This window comes from Pieris rapae, chromosome 10 (genome assembly GCF_905147795.1).
Source record: "Pieris rapae chromosome 10, ilPieRapa1.1, whole genome shotgun sequence".
Classification (NCBI taxonomy): Eukaryota; Metazoa; Arthropoda; class Insecta; order Lepidoptera; family Pieridae; genus Pieris; species Pieris rapae.
The window spans coordinates 2526248-2545420 of record NC_059518.1 but is presented as its reverse complement, the minus strand read 5'-3'; the positions used below and the strand labels follow the sequence as shown (position 1 = coordinate 2545420).

The following is a 19173-nucleotide window of genomic DNA, read 5'->3' as shown; positions in this document are numbered from 1 at the left end:
CAGAAGGAATATATTTTAGAATTAATTTATAATTTTATGACAAGAATAAAAAAACATAAATTCTTATTCCAGCTTACAAAAGTTCAAGCTGAAAACGGCCAACACGGTCATCAGCAGTGAGAATGCAGCCATGGAGACAATGGGTACCGATCAGCTCCTCGACCTGTTTCAGCAATCCGGAAACCCTGGTACTTCCAGCAATGCCAGCAGTACCAGCAAACCCTTGCTGGAGACTTTGCCAGAACTCTGGGATGATAAGCAGTATGAAGAGGAGTATGATATGAGCAATTTCATTCGCAGTCTCAATCAGTTTAAAGATTAATTGTTTGTTCTTAATTCTTCTTGATGATTCGTTTCTTTTTGTATACTAGTGTTGGATTGGCACAATATTTATGGCGGACATTATTTAAAAGCCTTTAAATTTAAAACCAATTGTATTCACTGTAAAAGGAGACAGTAATTTTATTGATTAAAAAAAATCTCACATTTTAAGCAATACTTAAATAAAGAAGGAATTTAGTTTTTATAAGTATGACCACAGTTTGTCTCTAGATATACTGAGACTGGATATTATGAAAAAGTTTCATTCAGTTTCTACAGCTTTAATACTTGTCAATTATTCTCGCAAATTATATTTATTCAAGAGAAACGTGGTAGAGGCTGATTTTGTGATTTTTTTTCAAAACAATAGTTCATCTATTTTAAAATATCTGTGACAATATAAAAAGAGTGTGTACTTATGTACACGCGTTAGAAGTTATATTTCTTTGGCGTATGGAAAAAAATAACTAAACTGCAGTAGTGATAAACGATAAATATTGAAATTAATCAAAAAGATTTTATTTAAATAATTAAATTATTAGTAAATACTATAACCGTCGTATATGAAATTGATTTGAAAAAACCCCAATATAATATTTATTTATTCACACTGTTTAATTGTACTGTTACGAAACACGTGTTCTTAATATAAAACATACTAGAATATACAAGTTGAACATAGTAATCGATTTCCATGGCATCTAGACCTAACTTTACGATGTCGAATTTAGATGTTGGTGTGCGCGCGCATCGTAAAAATCTCATCATTTTTCTCCATCGCGCCAAAAGAAGTTTAACTTCAAAAAAATATTGGATAAAACTTCCTTTTTTAACAATGTGAATGAAACGTGTTTTGATTTTTGACGTTAAAACTCTTTCAAAAATATAGCATTTAGCTTTCACGGAATGTCGTAGGTGAATTTGGTATAATCGCTCATCGCACCTATTGGAAGATTACTAAATTGATAAAATGTTGGAATTATGACAACCAATTAAATTAGTCACGCCACATTTTTAATAATATATTTAATTTTAACTTTAAAACTTTTAGTATGTTATTGAGAAAACATTTTGTATGTGCTATATACAAAAAATTTGATTTCTTGACCTGTCAAACCTCTAAGCTAACTTTAGATTCTTTTACTTTTTATAAATATAAAACTAACCTCTTTCGATTTTATTCTCGCTTATTGCAGGCTAATACAAAATTCCTTTAAACTTTTCATTTATACAATAATATTTTATTTAGTGTAGGATGAACTAAACCAAAATAAAAGAGTTCTACATTTTACACATTTATTTTAAGATATTTAAGCTTTTAATACAAGTTAACTCAGACAATTTGTAATGTTTTCTTTTTTCCGGTGTCCTAATTGAATGGGCAAATAATTTGAAATAAAAAAATATCGAACTTTTATTACACAGAGATCTAATATATATTTTGTGTATAAATTTTGTTCAATTAAGAATCTAAGTTTGTTATCGTTTTAAAAAATAAGTTCCTTAGTAGGACGTACCTCAAGTTCTTACAATTTTATTTATTATATACGTTAAGTTCGTAGTCATACTGTTTAGTCATTTTATTATATATAGATATAGTTCTGTCGCCGGATGCCGGCTTTATTGTACCTGCTCAATAAAAATTAATAATTTTTATTTGACATACAAATATTAAGTTAAGTTTTATTTTATGTGCTATTTCTACAGATTTGTCTTGTATAGACAAATTGATGAGTTTTTCTGGTTTTTTTTTGGATTTCAGTTTATTTTAACTACATTGATTCTTTTTACAATCACTTGAAGTAGGTAATAGTTAAGATTTTCGCTAATGTATTCTAGATATAGTTCTGTGTACCAATGTATCCAAAATTTATTGGGTTTATATCGAATTCGATGTTATTTGTGTTTTGCTTTGTTTGTAAACGACGACAGCGTTGTAGATTTCGTCTTGTATTTTTTGATTACAGAAATAAAAGGGATGAAAATAATGTCTTGTATTATTTGCAATTTTTCTTGTCTGCACTGGTACTCGCTTTCCCTGTTGTATGTTGTGCTTAAAAGTGGGAATTTGAAAATACACACAGACAGTATGAACTTTAAACCATCGTAGCTGCCTGATTAGTACGTGAATTCGCACCACAATTTAAATTCATAAACATTTTTGCTAAACCCAAGGAAATCAATGTTCCAAGGTCGATTCCAGTTAATTAAATGTTATTGTCTGACGTAGTCTGCATTCTTATCGTGTAAATTATACGCGTGTAGTATGTAAGTAAGTTTTTTTAATTAAACACTGTTACAAACTTAAAAACCTAGTAACGAGTATGGCCTGTTAATCTATCTATCTATCTGCTTTAATCCTTTTGGGCATGCTTACCAACGGTGTTTTTGATATTTAGAGAAATTAATTCTGACCCTTCTCCAGTCTTATTTAGCTACATGTATCGTGGAGCCGGTTGCACTGATCTTACTCGTCTCTTGACAACTCCAGACATGCGGAATTGGATTGAGCTTAGAATTTCAAGCTAGCCAATCTAAGCGACGGGCGAGCATTGTTGTCCATAAAAGTGTGTGTGTGTACTAGCGTACACTCGTAAGTGAAACTTCTTTATGACGTTATTTTTCAAAAAATAATTTACTATATGCAACTTTATAGAAATTGGTTATATAAAGTTAAATTAGATAAAGTTTAATAAAAGGCTTTTATTATCATAGACATAAATACAAATTCTACAATTATTTCATTTTAGCTTATTACTACAAAGATTATTATTGAATTTCATTAATTGTAATAGAATTATTACTATCATTGATGTCGTTATTATATATTTGTGTTATTAATGGCTTATGGTAACTGAAATACGAAATATATTGTTTACATTCCACAAAATTTAATAACCGAGCGAAAACTCCATATATATATACCAATCTCTACTCCGCTGGAGAAAGTATACTTCGAATCACGCGTGGTAGAGATAAGAAAAAGATGGCGCGTAACAGAAGAATGTCATGCGTAACACTAAATTCTTTTCCAACCCCGATAAAGAAGTTTCACTTCAAAAATTGATTTCCCCTAATAAAATAGAATTATAAGAATACAGACGTCAGAAAATTATATTTTACTTAATTTACTTTAAACGACCTTAAAACTTAAATATCCTTAGTTGCCCTTATTTTTTGTTGAGTTTATTATGGAGCCGTTTTGTTATCGTTGTCTTCTGAAAACAGGATGGATTATCAAATATTTGATCTTTAATCGGTTCAAATATTAATTGGATTGTTATTATCAGGAGTCGAGACTTAGCCATAAATACAACTCCCGTATGTCAAAAGCCTGGACAAACCCGAGTCAAGGTGGTGGCTAACGTGTGCTCCTGTGTAAATGAATAGTCCATGAAACAGACGCAGTTTTATATTTATGTATTTATATTATCGTCTTTTTCCCGTAGGGGTAGGCATATACTACGGATCTCCAGCGTTCGCAGATCGTTCTCACCAGCAACGGTCCTGACATACCTCTCTCGCTTCATCCACTTTGAGGTCATTCACCATGCTCATTGGTGGTTACTTGACTTGTCCCTTCTTGTCGTACCTCCTGGGGGTCTAGTCAAGACGGCATAACAGTAGTGTATGTAGAAAGTCGAAAACTAAATTTGTATGAAAATGACAGCTAGTAGTTGGTACCAACTGTCGACACTAGCTGTCATATGTATGTTTGATTTTCATACAAATTTAGTTTTCGACTTTCTACATACACTACTGTTAAGCCGCCTTGACTAGACCCCTTGACTTGGTCCAGGTATGTACGATAAGGCCAACATTGCATTGTTTTATCTTCAATTCACATAAATATGGGATAATAAAATCAATAAAACAAGGAGTATGGCACAGTTCCAGTTTTAATTTTTAATAGTTACATGTGCTAGTTAAAAAAATAATACAGTCCGATTAGTGAAATTCTCGCAATACAACTGCCCAAGAATTATTCGTACCTATGTACCATAATTAACACCATTCATCATTAAATGGAACATTTTACAAATTTAACAAGCAATTGTATTATTTTCCGAGCTCTCAAGTATCTCACATACATCCAGCCAACTGAGTGCCTTAAACTGGTATTTATAAAAATGTTATAATTATCTATTTATACATACGTGTACCTCGTAACGCCGCATCGAGCAAGCGAATATCACCAGAAATACAAAACAATTCAAAAATACGCGAAAGACTTAGAGTTTACGACACAAATATTGTGCCGGTTTTGCTCATAACGATTTCGATGCAGTGAGACATTTAATTGGACAACAAATACTTGAAGATATTCGCTTGAAGTGCTTCGACTCACAAGCGTCGTTCAAACAGCGCGAGAAACGGACTATAAATCTGTTAAATTATAAAAAGCTACACATTTCTCTAAGATAGAAAAGATTTAAGCTAAGAGAGGCAAGGAAGACATCGGAATCGGAGGAGAAATATAAAAAAAAACGCGCATCCGCGACGCGCACGACTTAGGCAATAAATTAAAATATATTTAAATAATAATAAAGAGTTCGTTAGCGCTACTCTATATTTACAAACTTACGTCTAGTTAGAAGCATCAACTATGAAAAATTTTATTAACATTGAAGGCACATTTTTACGCACCCTATTCTCAATATTGTGCAGTGATGGTGCACTCGTCTATCTTACAGTGGACCGGACTCGAGCTATCATACATCTTATTCTAACGCTGCTAAGTACTATTGGACTGCGGCGTCCCGTCGCCCCGCTATGGCCTAGTACAACAAAGGAGTACGCGGGGTACTTCAAAAAAAGATTAGACGACGAACAAAAAAAAAATTAAAATGCGGGTAGTCCCATACCTTTTTATGTAAATAGTAGTATGGGACTGATAGCAGGCTCAACTATCCAAACTGACTAGCTATATTTAAATTTGAATCCTCTAGATTTAAAGAAATTTACTGGGTTTAAGTGGGCCATACAGTCGACAGAACGCACGCCAAGGACTAGTGATTAGGAAGTAAATCTTTGAGTTTTTTTCCTCCTTTATGGAGTTGGGTTCGAATTACTTTGAAATTATACAAAATTCAGTCTGATATTCGATAAAATAATCATAGCGAATACGACCCTGGCGCTAATATTATCAATTAAAGACCATTGGGAGTGGACATAATCGAAATAGTATCAAAATAGCGCGAGCGCAGTATTCGTCGGCAAACATAATGTATCTTACAACTATGTATATACATATGTAGGTACTATTCACAGCTGCAGAACGGAAAACTGTCCACTTAACAATGTACTAAAAAAACTTAACTTGATTAAGACGTGACAATTAATTGTCACAGGTAAAATTGTAATTGCAATAATTTTTAAATATGTCAATTAAACAATTATTACATAGATTTGATCCCTTAACAGGATCCACATATTGGGCATTCAGTACCGGCATTTAAGTTTTTAAAATAAATTCCCACAGCTAAACTAACGCCCGCAAAAACAAATAGAAAATAACGCTTACGGCGCGTACCAACTAAGCAGTCATTCGCTAACAACTAATTAAAACAAATTTTCATATAAAAATAAAGTAAGCGTAAATCGAGGACGCGACTTCAAAAATAATTCATGTCCCTGAACTGGGCGTACGCAAAAAATTTATAAAAAAATAACAGGTATTTTGAGGGTAGACGAAAATTTTTACTGGGCTGTTTCACTAATACATCCAATAGATTATACCGATACAACTAATTATTTACAGAATGTCGCGTTGTCTGTGGCAATATTGTCAAATTGATTTTCTAATAAATATTTATTATAGAAATCAAACAGGCAATACGACGATTATGTAGTGGACACATTTACTCTACAGACGGACAACTATATACATAATATATATGTTGTAATTGAAGCTATCTTTTTCCAATCAAGTTTAAAGCCTATCGATGTTGATACCTTTTATATGGCGTGGACTATAATTACCACCTTTTATACGCCAATATTGTAACCATGGTAACAGATGTTTCCATGTTATTTATCGAAGCCCTATTCGCTTCGTAAAAATATTAACGAATATTTAACGCTCTTTTAGAACCATCTAAATTTTTTTTAAATTTGCTACTGTCAGACGTTTTTTAATTATTTATAATAATTTTTATTTCTTCTCTGGAGTAATGTTAGGTGTTTGGGGCTACCAATTTTGCTGATCAAAGATATATAGTTACAAAGGTGAATCAAACTATATATCTCGACCAGCAAAATATTGGGTTATATGACCTCGTCAAAGTGAACCATCTCAAAACTTTTCATAAACAGTTAATCTATTTGCGTAAATTTTTGAGGCTAATTAAGTTTGCACGGTGTAAATCATTGACCCACAATAACCAGCTACGTTCCACGATCTAAATTAGTTAAATAATCGCAAAGTTCCTGGGATAGATTCCCGGTGAAACAAAATTTCCGGCAGGTGACTTTTTATTTAAAAAAAAAAAGGCGTCTAAATTTTAGTTTTATAGGAGAGAACGTCTTTGTAAATTACTAAAAAACCAAAGTCCAATACACAAATAATAAAAGCTAACATTTAAGTAGCAAATAATTTAACAAATTCCCAATATTCCTGAAGTTATTCAATAGCTTTGACTCGGGCCATGACCTTCCCCTCGAACATGGGCAGCGTGTCGTTGTCACAACTGACCTCTTCCTGAATCACTGTGTTGTCTAGATCCGCACACTCCGTCTTGAAGAAATATCTGGAAATAATTTATATGTTAAAGTCAAAAATCATTTATTCATATAGGTAACATAATGTACACTTATGAACTTCAAAAAAAATAAATATACACGTAATGAGTATATTAATGGATGATTGTTTTAGTAAATCGACCAACGCTGGGTGCACATGACTCATTGTCCCGTTACGCTTATAGTCCAGTTACGCTCATTGTACGCTTGCGCTTATCTTTCTTGCACTCGATTAGCCAATGCGTCCGAGGATTCACTCCTTTGCATCCATACAAAATAGTGACAATTCAATAAAAATTATTCAATTTTTTGCGTAAGTATGCAATAATTTCATCAATGTTTCGTTATGACGTTGTCACGTCCACTATCGTCAGTAGACAAAATTGTGGTTTTTGTTATAAGGATTGTTTATCCTATTTGTTGTGTTAATAATACAATTGTATATGTTATAAATACTAACACACTTTTATGTACTGAAAGCATGACATGCATCAATTATGCTTTAGACATATGGAAAATTTACATGGCGTAATTTAGCAAATTTTGGCATGATTTAATTTGTTATAAAATTAGTTTTGTTTATACGATAGGGGGCCAAACGCAGCCGCTGGGCATCCGTTTTAGTGGGTGCGTTGCCGGCCTTTTGGGAGGAGTATACCATTGTAATATTTATAAATCGCTTGCTTGCATTAAAAAATACATAAGTTAAAATAATGTTAAGAATGAGGTACCTGTAATTCCCCTTTCGCGGCAGATACTCCTTGAAGGTCTTGAGCGTGAGAGGGCAGGCGGGCACCTTGAAGCGGTAAGGCACGCTCTCGTCCAAGAAGTGGGCCACCACCACGGTCTGCTCCACGCCGCCGCTGGTACTGCTGCTCTTGCTGCCGCCGCCGCCGCTGCGGGCATAGCATTCAATGGCTTAAGGTTTGGGAGTTAATTTAATATACCGTTTTACCTATTTACTAACTATGTAGCGGAACATAGAAAAGTTAAGTTTTGTCACAAAAATATTGTATTTGGAATAAATTTTAATATTTGCTTTAAATAAATTTAAAAAATATGACAAATAAATTCATGCTGCATTAGAATTTCTATGGATATATTTTTAATGTTTTTTTTTATCACATAAACGTTAATTAGGTCCTAGGCACATAAAAATGTCTCTTCTTTCAGAACACAATAGATCTTACAGAAAGGTAGAGTTATCGGACCACATAACAAAATAATTTTCAAAAAAAAACAAAATTTTTCCTAAACAAAAAAAAAACAATTATACACATGCGAATAAATATATATACAATAAACACATAAGATTTATTTTAGAAATCTTACCGTGTTTGCCGGCGATGTCTATCAGCCGAAGTTGCCCTCCGTTCTCCCCTTTCCCCTTCAGCGATCCAAAGAAGAATCCGGGGCTCACTCGCAGCACTCAGCCCACTCACTCCACCTTCGCTTACAACCGACACGCCACTGTCTGTCAGCTCTGTCACCGTTTTCTTTGAGAACGATCTGAAATATATACATAAAGAAATAATTATATTACTGAAATTGGAATATTATTTATCTATTTTGTTTTTACAGATGTTCATTTGATTTTGTTTGTTAGTCTGTGGAAAAGACGCTAGTTTTGTTTGTAAGTACATTATGTATTGATTATAAAAGAAATACGATTAAAGTGGTTTTTAACTGAAATAACAAACTAAACGTTGTTATCAAAAATTAATATTTTTGGAACTCATTTGAGTTTTACTCTCTTATATATATTTTCAGTTATATTTATTGTCTGTTATACTAGTTCGTTATTAATCTATTGCAGCTTTTAATGAATTAATATAAACCCCGGTCAATTTGTTGTTAAAAGACCTAAAAACTATTTGCCATCACAACGACACAATGGACCTCAGATTGGAGAAAACTACTTCTATCATTTTTACAAGTACATCATGTTTTATAAAAAAAACTTAGTGTTAATTGGTAAACTGAGATTCTGCATTCGTCATTATTATTACATTATAACCTTAATTAAGAAAAATGTAACGGCAATGTTAGACGATAATGTGACTTATTTGTGACAAATATAATAAAAAATAGGAAATAAATTTAAATGTTTTTGGCTATAGTAGTCAAAAAAAGATCCCAATGGAATGTTCTAGAGAAGAATGTATATTAATATAACCTATAATACTAAATATCTAACAAAACTGGGTCCCGTTTGTATGTCAATAAGGTAGAAATAATATAAGTTATAATATATTTCACTGACCTGCGTGTAGCAAGATGCGGCGGTTCATCATAATGGCCGGAGTCAGCAGAGAGGCAGGAAGGAGCTCGGCGATTGTGTCTCCTCGCTCGTCTTCCACCAGGAGGAGATCCACCCGGAGTGCGTTCGGACCATACTCGGGATACGTGCTGATCTGCAATTGCCACACCAGATTTTTTTAGAATTAAAATGAACAAAAAGATTTCATACATCTCAAAAATGACTGAACCGATTTTGACGATACTTGGACTATAAGTAACTATTGTTTTCCAAGAAAATTTTGGATAAATAATTAACGATAATATGTCTTATACTCACCAAGAATATCCTGATCGTTGTCGTCATCTGGCTGAAGCTTCTCCCGAATTGCAGCAGCAACTAACTGTGGTGGAAGCACTTGAGATGAGGTCTCTTCACCCTCACCCTGATCATACAGAAATACATTAAAAATCTATAAAAATAATTCTGAAATAATTTAGATATTTAAGTACTCCTTATTTTTGTTAGTTTTGTGAATTGTGTTATTAGATAATATACATTGGGACTTAAAACTCGTTACTTAAGTATAGAAATATTTTCACTCAATTTAGAAGTAAACTCTATTACAAAAAACATATTACCTCAGCTAATCTCCGTTCCAGTCTCTCCTTGTTTTCTCTATCTCTTCTAACTCTTTCTAATTTCTCAATTAGAAGCGGCGCAAATTCAGCCGGCGGCAGAACTCGTAATTGTTCAGACTGAACTCGTTGGGTACGGGGGATCATCTGGACGAACCAAAAATAAATATAAATCTTATTCAATTATAACTTGAAAGAAATGTAAAAATTAAACTGGCTGCTTATTGCTATTAATAGCAGTTTTTACCAAGGGAAAACAGGGAGAATATAATTATTTAAGGAGAAATATAATAATACATAAACATATAGAACTTTAAAACTATAATGCCTAAAGAATTTGTGAGGAGTTGTATATTGGAGGAGATATACATTATAGAAGGTATAAAACCCAACATAAGTTAAGTTACATACATATATATACATTAGGTAATAATTAGAAGCAAACAATATGTATCATCGCACACTTGAAGCTAACATGAGCCCAATAGTTTTTACATCATGTCACTTAGACAATGCTTTGATAAGTCAAGTTAGATATTGAATATAACCCCTAATTTTATCTTAGTTATAAGCTCATGTTTCAAACAATTAAAGTCAGTCGTTTAATCAAACAAGGGAAAAATTTAAAAAATCACCATTGCAGTATCCTGCTCCTTATTGATAACGGCCTGCCTGTCCATTCCGTACAGGCGTTGCCGATGCCGCGACTCCCGGCTATCTCTGGGGCCGCGCACAGACATACCATCCCTGTAATTGTCGTATTATTTAGAAAACAAATGAATATCTTCTTAAATATCGTCTTAAAAAAAATATAATCAATAAAATTACCAAACGAAAGAAATGTGGCGCTAATGAAAATTTTGTGAAGCAAGGGGTACAGCCTACTAATAAAACTAAACTACTATCTATCTTACCTTAGTTTAGAACGATCGGTAGAATCGAACTTGTCTACGTTAAATACGTTGATTATTGACTACGTATAACATTTATTATGGTAAAAGAGAAAATATAATAAGAAGGTAGATGTTTTAGTGTCTCTTAACCGTTTATAAAATGAATTAAACATGGTTATTAAATTTATTATTAACATATATAATAAACATGAAATAATTCAATACACTCAAATGTCAAATTATTTTTAAGTATAGGAATTGACGTTTTTATTATCTGGTCTGTTTTTTAAATATTTATTTATCTATGTCTTTTAATAGTTTTAGTAATAATTATTCTTATTTATATTTATTACTCACAAATTACCCAAGACTTCTTTATTTACACTGTTAATTTTTACTATTATTATTACTACATTATTTTTTTAGTCTGAGGCGCAAACTAACACACATTACAAATTTAAATTGTACTTTCTTTTTTTGATTGTTATTATTGTGTGTTTCTTTGGTAATAAATGTTATGTATATCTATTATGTCGAATATAATATTTTCTCTGTGTCTCTAGGCAGCATTAATAAATACAAAAAATATGTACGTAAGTTTTTACATATTTTTTTAACATTTTATCATCATATTTAAAAACCCACTGCATTGGCAAAACGTGTTTCCATAACTTCTAGATCCTTGTGCGACGGCCTCACTGAAAATACATTATCTATCCTACTTACACACTACTGCCGGAAAGCGAGACAGCATCACTATCGGTACGTCCGCTGCTAAGGCTGCCCCGTTCTGAGTCCTGACGCGACGTCGGCGTATACCCCGCGTACGACACGTGAGCGCTGTACACTGACCGCTTGTGACGGTGACTGTTACCGATATGTGCCAAGGGGTAGGGACAGGGGAAAACAAATTGCAGGAATTCATACCAGGGGAAATATTAACGGGAAAGTAAGACAAATTATATGAAAATAGATGTGTTTAGAATAATGTACAAAGAGCAGTTGATTAAAGGTGAGGATTGGGCGGTAACAGCAGTTATGCAGTGAATGTAACAGCGTCGTCGGGACGGCAAACATGCAGCGGGGACAAACATGGGGGCAAAACATACAAAATAAATCAAGCTGCTGGGAGAAAATAAAGTAAATTAGCATTAACTACATGCTGGCTGTAAAATTAAATAGGACGGGGCTCTTATTTCGAGAAAACACTAAAACTTTACTGTATTAAATCAAGTACAAATTTAAGGTTTCTCATACGAATTTGTAACTTTCATATGTAAAAAAACGGGTTGAAATTTGACATACGGGAGTCATCAAAGTTTGCAAAAAGTTTGGTTTCTAGATCTTACTCTAAGAGAAAAAGCGCTAAGTAGCGTAAAGCACTCGTACTTAGCATTAAAGCTGACTTTAATTTCAAACTTTTATAATTAAATTTTAACACTGCCAGTATTAATTTGGATGTTTTTTAGTGTTTTCTCTCAACAAAACTTCACACGATAGCGTTCAGCTAAAGTACAGACGTCAATGTGGATAATAATTTGGAATCTAAACAGAAATATATCTAGACCTAATATGTATTGACGCTACGCCAAGCGACAAAAATATCTAAAAAATTGTCAAGAACTGTCAATGTACAATTATAATTGTATATTTACAGTTGTTCCATTTCGGGGTCTACTTGCTAAATTGTGCTTGACGATAGTAAGAATAGGTTGCTATTTCATATATATCAATAATTGATCAAAATTAAGTAAATATTTTCTAGCTTTATGAGTTTAATAACAATTAAAATATGTTAAATTCTATGAAAATTGAATAACAAAATAATTATTTTTGACGTGACAACGTCTTATAATTCGATGGATCCGGCTGCACGCAAGAAAAACCATGACGCATGCGGCGTTACCTCGCTCTGAGGCGTTTCATTTAAGGCTTGGAGTGCAAGCGCGAGCGCTGAACGAGCGACAAAGAGGCACAAGCGGCCTACGCGTTCAGCAGCGTTCGTTCGTTTGAAAATTGACATAATTGTATTTATGCGTACAAATAAATGTAACTTGATCAATTCAATTGTGATTTCCATTTACGTCCTCTATATCCATACAAAATACCTATCAACCCCAATTAAAATTTTCTTTGGAAAAATGCAACCATTCCATCTGTATATCTTTAGACGTTGTCACGTTCAACTATCGTCAGTAAACCTACTTTACAGATAACCGATATTTTTATATATCTAAAAAAACTTTTTTTCACAATTCGGTCAAAAAATATCGTCAAGCACAATAGCATGAGGCATGCGAATATCAGCTAAGAAACATGAAGGGCTGTATACTGACGGTGCGACGTCCGAGTGGAGTCTCCGCGATTGAGTGGCGAGCAACGCGTCGTGAGTGAGACGTGCGCTCGTACTCGAGCTCGTATTCGCGCTCGCGCCCGACAACTCCTGACCTTCGTGCAATGTTGCCAGGCCGCATACTGGCATCTGTAAAAAGATTTATTATTTGCTTTGCCCTTATAGGGGTATTTTAATTACATTATACCGTTTATATAATTACAATTGTAGTATCTGTTTTGATTTACTTAAATTATAATGATATATTCTGGAGAAAAAAATTGCGTCAATGTTTTAATCTTATCTTCATTTTTATATTATATACTCAATTAATACAATATGTGTGTTCGACTCTTAGAAATTCAGATTAACCATAACACCTTTTTCGAGAAACAAGTCTAGAAACACAACATTACATTGTTATAGAAAAGAAATAAATATGTTATGAATATACCAGAGCATAGTTACCTCTTTATGGTGAGGTGGCGAGGCGTCAGGCGAGGAAAGAGGCTGAGTGGCCGCACTCACGTACGAGACGTAAGCTTCCGACCGGAGGAACGATTGGTACGTCGTTTCAGTTATGGCGCGCGTCACCTGACACACAAAATTGCACATATTTAATTATTTATTCTAGTGGATTTCTTTCTAAATGAGTTAACCGCTTATAAGTTACATGAACAATTCATGAAACGATGAATTCGAACTAAATTTGTATAGCTATCGACACATCGACTATAGGATGCTTGAAAGGGAATTAAACATTATTAACATTATTTGCAATGACCCAAAAAGTGTATAAAGATCAGAAGCAGGTGTTGCGTACCTCTCGCTCCATTTCATCGAAGATAGTCTTCTCGATGGATGCGCCATCTTTGATCGCCTGCTTGACCTGCGACTTCAGCGCTTCCGGCATCGTTAGCTGAGACTTCCGCAGGAATCTATTTTTATTGTTTTATAATTAGGTTTAAGATAACTAATACATAAAAATTTAGTGTAAATTTGTTTTAAAGCTATCAACACAACCGCAAATTCATAATTATTTTAAAATATCAAGAAATATGAAAAAAAGTTATTATGAACAAACAACTCCCATGAAAATATCTTATTTGACGTAGGTACATAGGTAAAGGTAAAAATTTAATCGGTCTCTGGCAAAATAATGAGCAAGGGATACTGCAAATGTTAAATAGTGACCGTTATGAGTATGCTGATTAAGTTCAGAAATGAATTTTTTTAGCGTGTTTCGTGTTAAAAATAGTCTTGAAATATACAATAATAATAATAATTATTTTACAATGTCACACTCACTTGTATATAGCCGACACGACTTGCCGGATCTTGGACGGTTCGGTCTCCTGTCGCAAGCCGTGCACGGCGAAGTAGAAGTTAAGCCGATCGACGTGCAATCCGCCGGCTCCGCACACGAACTTACGAAACAGACGCACGCCCTCTGCATCCTATACAATTCCACCGCAATCAATCGATACATTTCCTTACAAATGGCATATCTTAATATATATATTTCTTGTGTGCGTGTGTATGTGACTGAACTCCTCCTAAACGACTGGACCGATTTAGACGAAAGTGTGTGTGTTCAAGGGGATCTGGGAATGGTTTAGATTCACAATTTTGTCCGCTGGACAATGTTTTTTTAATTAATTTTCAATTTCTTAGTTGTTGTTGATTTTGGAATGTTTTACATTGGATCCGACAGACGGCGCTACCATCGCAGTGTCAAATTTTAAATAATATTCGAATTTTAATTTTAGTCTGTCCCGAAATTTAAAAAAAGTTTTGTTATCATTGTGTTATAGCGTGTGTGACCATGTGCTGGATCGTTAGATATTGTCATAACATTTGAATAATAATTTTCATCGAAATGGCTTAGACGTGTAGACAGGACAACGTCTGTCGGATCCGCTAGTATTTATATATATATATATATATGTACATACCTCGAGCAGGAAGTGCAGGGCTCTAGCCCAACGTACATAGGGAGGTGAGGCAGGTGAACGTGCGCTGCTGCCCGACGAGCCTTCCGTCTCTTCGCGCCACCACATAGCGCTCGTTCTACGACATTACGATATATATAGTTATTTATATACAGCCTTATATCAGAAATACAAAATATGAACATTATAACAATTGTTTTACTTTATCTACGATAACCGATTCGGTGTGCCTATGGGCAAAGGCTATTCCCATTGTCCTCCATTTTTCTTAATTATGCACCAAATTCGACCAGGTCTTTCCAGCCATTTCATATCCACCGGCCCACCTTAATCAATGTTAAACTTAAACAGTTAATCAATGAAGTGTTTAAATTCCAACCCATCGTAAGTAATAAAAATCATTAAAAAAATATTATTATTCAATTAGTGCACCAATAGAGACAGCCCTTATGAAACTTTGATTTGCTGTTTAATTTAAAGTATAGCATAGTTATATTCAGTAACAGTGACCCGAGATCTTATAATAAAAAAATACATTTCCAAATATCAGAACGACACGAGAAATGCAAATAAGTGATTGATTGACATTTACGAAAAAAATGGTATAATATTAACAATTTACTCACTTAGGGTTATGGGGCTGTGTGAACACATGTTTGGACTGAGATTTGGTTTTCTCCTCCCCCGGTGCTGGCGGCAGCGACGACCGGTCTGCAAGCTTGTGCTCCCAACCTGAAAAACAGACAAGTTTATTTAAACAAGCTAGAATTTTCTTTTCAAGGGAGTCGATTAGTTTTGTACCCAAGCCATACATTTTTGGGTCTAAGACATGGTCTTCGGCACTATATTTTCTGTCACCACATCAAATACTAATTAAGTACATACATTCAATAGAAAAATTCACTCAATATGTAACGTAACACATGTATGTGAATAACTCATAAAAATCTTTAACGTTTTTCCAGCAAAATATCGACATACAAAAAACATGCCACCAGCTAAACAAAATCATTAATAAGCCTAGAATTGGCTCCACCTATGATTGTTTATTAAAAAATTACGTTACCTTGCGGGTGGCCGCCTCCAGGAGTATGGCTCATGGCGCACAGGCCCTGCTCCCACCCGCACTCTGCATGGCGAGATACCACCTGCAAATCAATATTCAATTGTTTATAATGCAAGTTATTTTTATTATTTCGCAATTATTAAAAAAAATTTTGCTTAGTCGATAAAATAAAAGTTAAAACCGTAAAATGTGCCTGATTTTCAGTAAATAGTAAAGAGTTTTTATAAGTCTTAATTGTTAAAATAAACTATAACGCCAAGCTAGAACGGCTTCATCCATGATTCGTCTTGTGGTGCGGCCATTATGTTACAAAAAAATGGCGCACAATCGCGGTTCAAAGTTTTGAAAATTTCAGCATAATATTATCGTAAGAGAAAAAATACTAGCTAAAAAAAATAAACTTTCCATTTCAATACATAAAATATTTGTATTCCTATTCTTTATTTTCATAATAAGAACAGTAACACTACTTGTTTTATAAAACTTTGTTTTCAATTTTATCAAGATAAAAGCTATTTCACTTTTTTGCTATTGACATTAATACTCAGTGCTGAATAAGCATTCAAAGCAAAAATATTATAATCCTCGAGTCACAAACAATAATGCCCCGACAGGAAAGCTATAAACATCGAACCCAAAAAATCAATATGGTATACAATAGAGATCATGGCATTACATTTGATTTAAGTATGTATGAGAGAGAGGGAAACAAAATTGTGGCAGCGGTTAAAAGTCAAGAGTCTACATCATCGATCGGAGTCGGGCCAAAATTTTTAGAATACAAATAATGCTAACCATTATGAACCAATATTACACCCTATTAATACATAACAAACCAGAAAATCTAACCTCCATTATAACAGTAGGCTGGTTTCAAAATTAAAGCTATCAAATTTCATAAATCACAGTTATTAAATCGATTTTTGGTTGGCTAAAAAAATGTTCAACATCATCAATACAGATTCCAGCCATTTATCCATCAAGGGATAATAATTCATAATAAGATCCTGTCATAACAAATCATAATCATAACTTCACAGTTCAATAAACATAAATGAAAAAATTAACAAAGCAACAAAAAATTCTGATCCCTTACCATACTCATTGTATGCACAAACAATACACTGTAGGTACTATACCGGTTAATAGAATTATAACTGAATAATATGAAATGTTTTATTAATATTTTTTCAAATATATTTTGGTGCGGCACAACTGCGCAATGCACTGTCAAGCTCCGAGTGAAGAATACCGTGTCGGATGCTCTTCGCATTACACAATAGGGTTCCTCGAGGCCCGAAACCCTCGCTATAGTTATTAATATGGTTATGATAGGGATCATTAATATGAAATCAATATTTCAATTACTTTAACTACAAATGGTGCATTAACATAAAAACCAAGCAATCATATTTTTTTTATGTATGTATTCAGCAGAATTTGAAAATAAATAAATATAGTAATTGTTGCATAGTAGATGTACTGGAGTTGGAAATCATCAAAAATATTATTGATGATCCACACATTTTCTCCCTGTAAAAACATAAAACTATACTTTTAGGCAATAGGCTCAAAAATGAAGCAAAACAGCAATCCCAGTAAGTTAATAAATACGATTTTCAGTGTGGATGACGGGCATAAAACGGGATACAAGTTGTAAACAAAGGCAAAAAGTTATAAAATCAGCTTCTACCAATCTCCAAAGTTTAAAATCTTGATAACAGGCTACAGGCGCGATCAGACGCTGTGAGCTTTAAACGAGAGCGAAGTGTATCAGTACACTTTCGTAGTTTTAAACATTCAAATGTTCGCTAACCCGGAAGGGATGTTTACATGAAGTATATTGAGTGAAACATAATACCAAAATGAAAGCACTTACATATGAAGTATTCGCTTATAGATAGCTGAGCACTAAAGGAAGAACAGAACGCAGGTTAAATCGAAAAGTTTCTAGGAAATAAATAATAAATTAGCTTGGTCTGCTACGGTTTTGTATACAGCATCGGCAGCGACACGATTTTGACATTTGATATCCGCCGAGTCGTCGACAATTTGACGTTTGACAGATCATGGTACAGTAAAGCCCTCGACAGTTTGTGATGGCTGCCCTCTATTGACAATTATTTGAACTTTATGCAAAACAGGTTTTTGCTTGCATAATGTAGGGACCTTTAATACGACACTAGATGACGCTAAAACGATTTAATAGGACAAAATTATGAAGAAATGTACTATGTATTATGTTTTCAGAGTGACATTTTTACAAAATATTGTGTAGCTGTAAAAAGTTAATATCAAGGTCGACAATACTTGCGATGTGCTAAAAGTGATTGTTGCAGTGGTTTGAGTAAGCTATAGTGGAATTAGATCAGGCTTGCTGAAATAAGCTTAACAATTAAGTTCTATTAAAACAAAGATTTAGAACACCTATTGTTTCCAACGTTTTTTATTAACACAAGTCCAGAATTTTTGTATTGAATTAAGAGATTCATATATGTAATCAAACACGTCCTTGTAAAACGTAGATATCAAAGGGATGTTTGACTAGTGATAAATCAAACGATTGTCTCTGTGGCCCGCCTAAATCAAGCAATATATTGGTTACAAAGTGGGACTTTAATTAAAATACGCTTATTAAGTTTGCTTTACGATATCAATAGTATTTAGAAATTGATTATGGCATATTAAAAGTAACAAACAGACCCAGTAAGAACTTGACAGTAACACAAATTAAGTTTAAAAAAGATTTTCCTCTCTTCTATTCTTAATCCCTTTTACCAATCATTGCATTAGCAACACTATCGCTTCATTAACCCTAGACCCTTTGACGCGCAAAACCTACTTTGATTGCGTTAATGGACCTCCTGTTATTACACTAATTGAATTTCCATCGTCGCATTATCCGGACATTCGGACATTCCTTTTAATACCTGTCGCCAGTCGCGCTATCACCCCATACCCCATCCACCCAACGTTCAATCACTCGATTAA

At 33.7% G+C, this 19173-nt stretch overlaps 2 protein-coding genes across 6 annotated transcripts in view; one reads left to right on the top strand and one right to left on the bottom strand.

Annotated features, from left to right (window-relative positions):
- The window catches only part of LOC111000106 (TATA-binding protein-associated factor 172), a 33877-nt gene extending 33122 nt beyond the window's left edge, over positions 1-755 (top strand). For both annotated transcript variants that reach the window (XM_022269451.2, XM_045629684.1), the window contains one exon: positions 73-755. In XM_022269451.2, the coding sequence (XP_022125143.2) occupies positions 73-322 (250 nt within the window). In that variant the 3' untranslated portion in view covers positions 323-755. The remainder of the gene's footprint in view (positions 1-72) is intronic.
- A 3447-nt stretch (positions 756-4202) lies between these two features.
- LOC111000147 (axin) overlaps positions 4203-19173 on the bottom strand; it is a 75924-nt gene continuing 60953 nt past the window's right edge. Inside the window, exons 1-16 of one of the 4 annotated variants that reach the window (XM_045629742.1) lie at positions 18062-18190; positions 16183-16264; positions 15743-15848; positions 15120-15234; positions 14473-14621; positions 13988-14102; positions 13633-13758; positions 13169-13314; positions 11559-11699; positions 10575-10686; positions 9943-10086; positions 9641-9746; positions 9326-9476; positions 8395-8571; positions 7794-7958; positions 4203-7070 (exon numbers count right to left, since the gene is read on the bottom strand). In XM_045629742.1, coding sequence (XP_045485698.1) covers positions 6944-7070; positions 7794-7958; positions 8395-8571; positions 9326-9476; positions 9641-9746; positions 9943-10086; positions 10575-10686; positions 11559-11699; positions 13169-13314; positions 13633-13758; positions 13988-14102; positions 14473-14621; positions 15120-15234; positions 15743-15848; positions 16183-16216 — 1914 coding nt within the window. In that variant the 5' untranslated portion in view covers positions 16217-16264; positions 18062-18190 and the 3' untranslated portion in view covers positions 4203-6943. Of the gene's footprint in view, positions 7071-7793; positions 7959-8394; positions 8572-9325; positions 9477-9640; positions 9747-9942; positions 10087-10574; positions 10687-11558; positions 11700-13168; positions 13315-13632; positions 13759-13987; positions 14103-14472; positions 14622-15119; positions 15235-15742; positions 15849-16182; positions 16265-18061; positions 18191-19173 lie in introns of those variants that run through there. The other 3 variants (XM_045629743.1, XM_045629741.1, XM_045629744.1) reach the window with 3 other exon arrangements.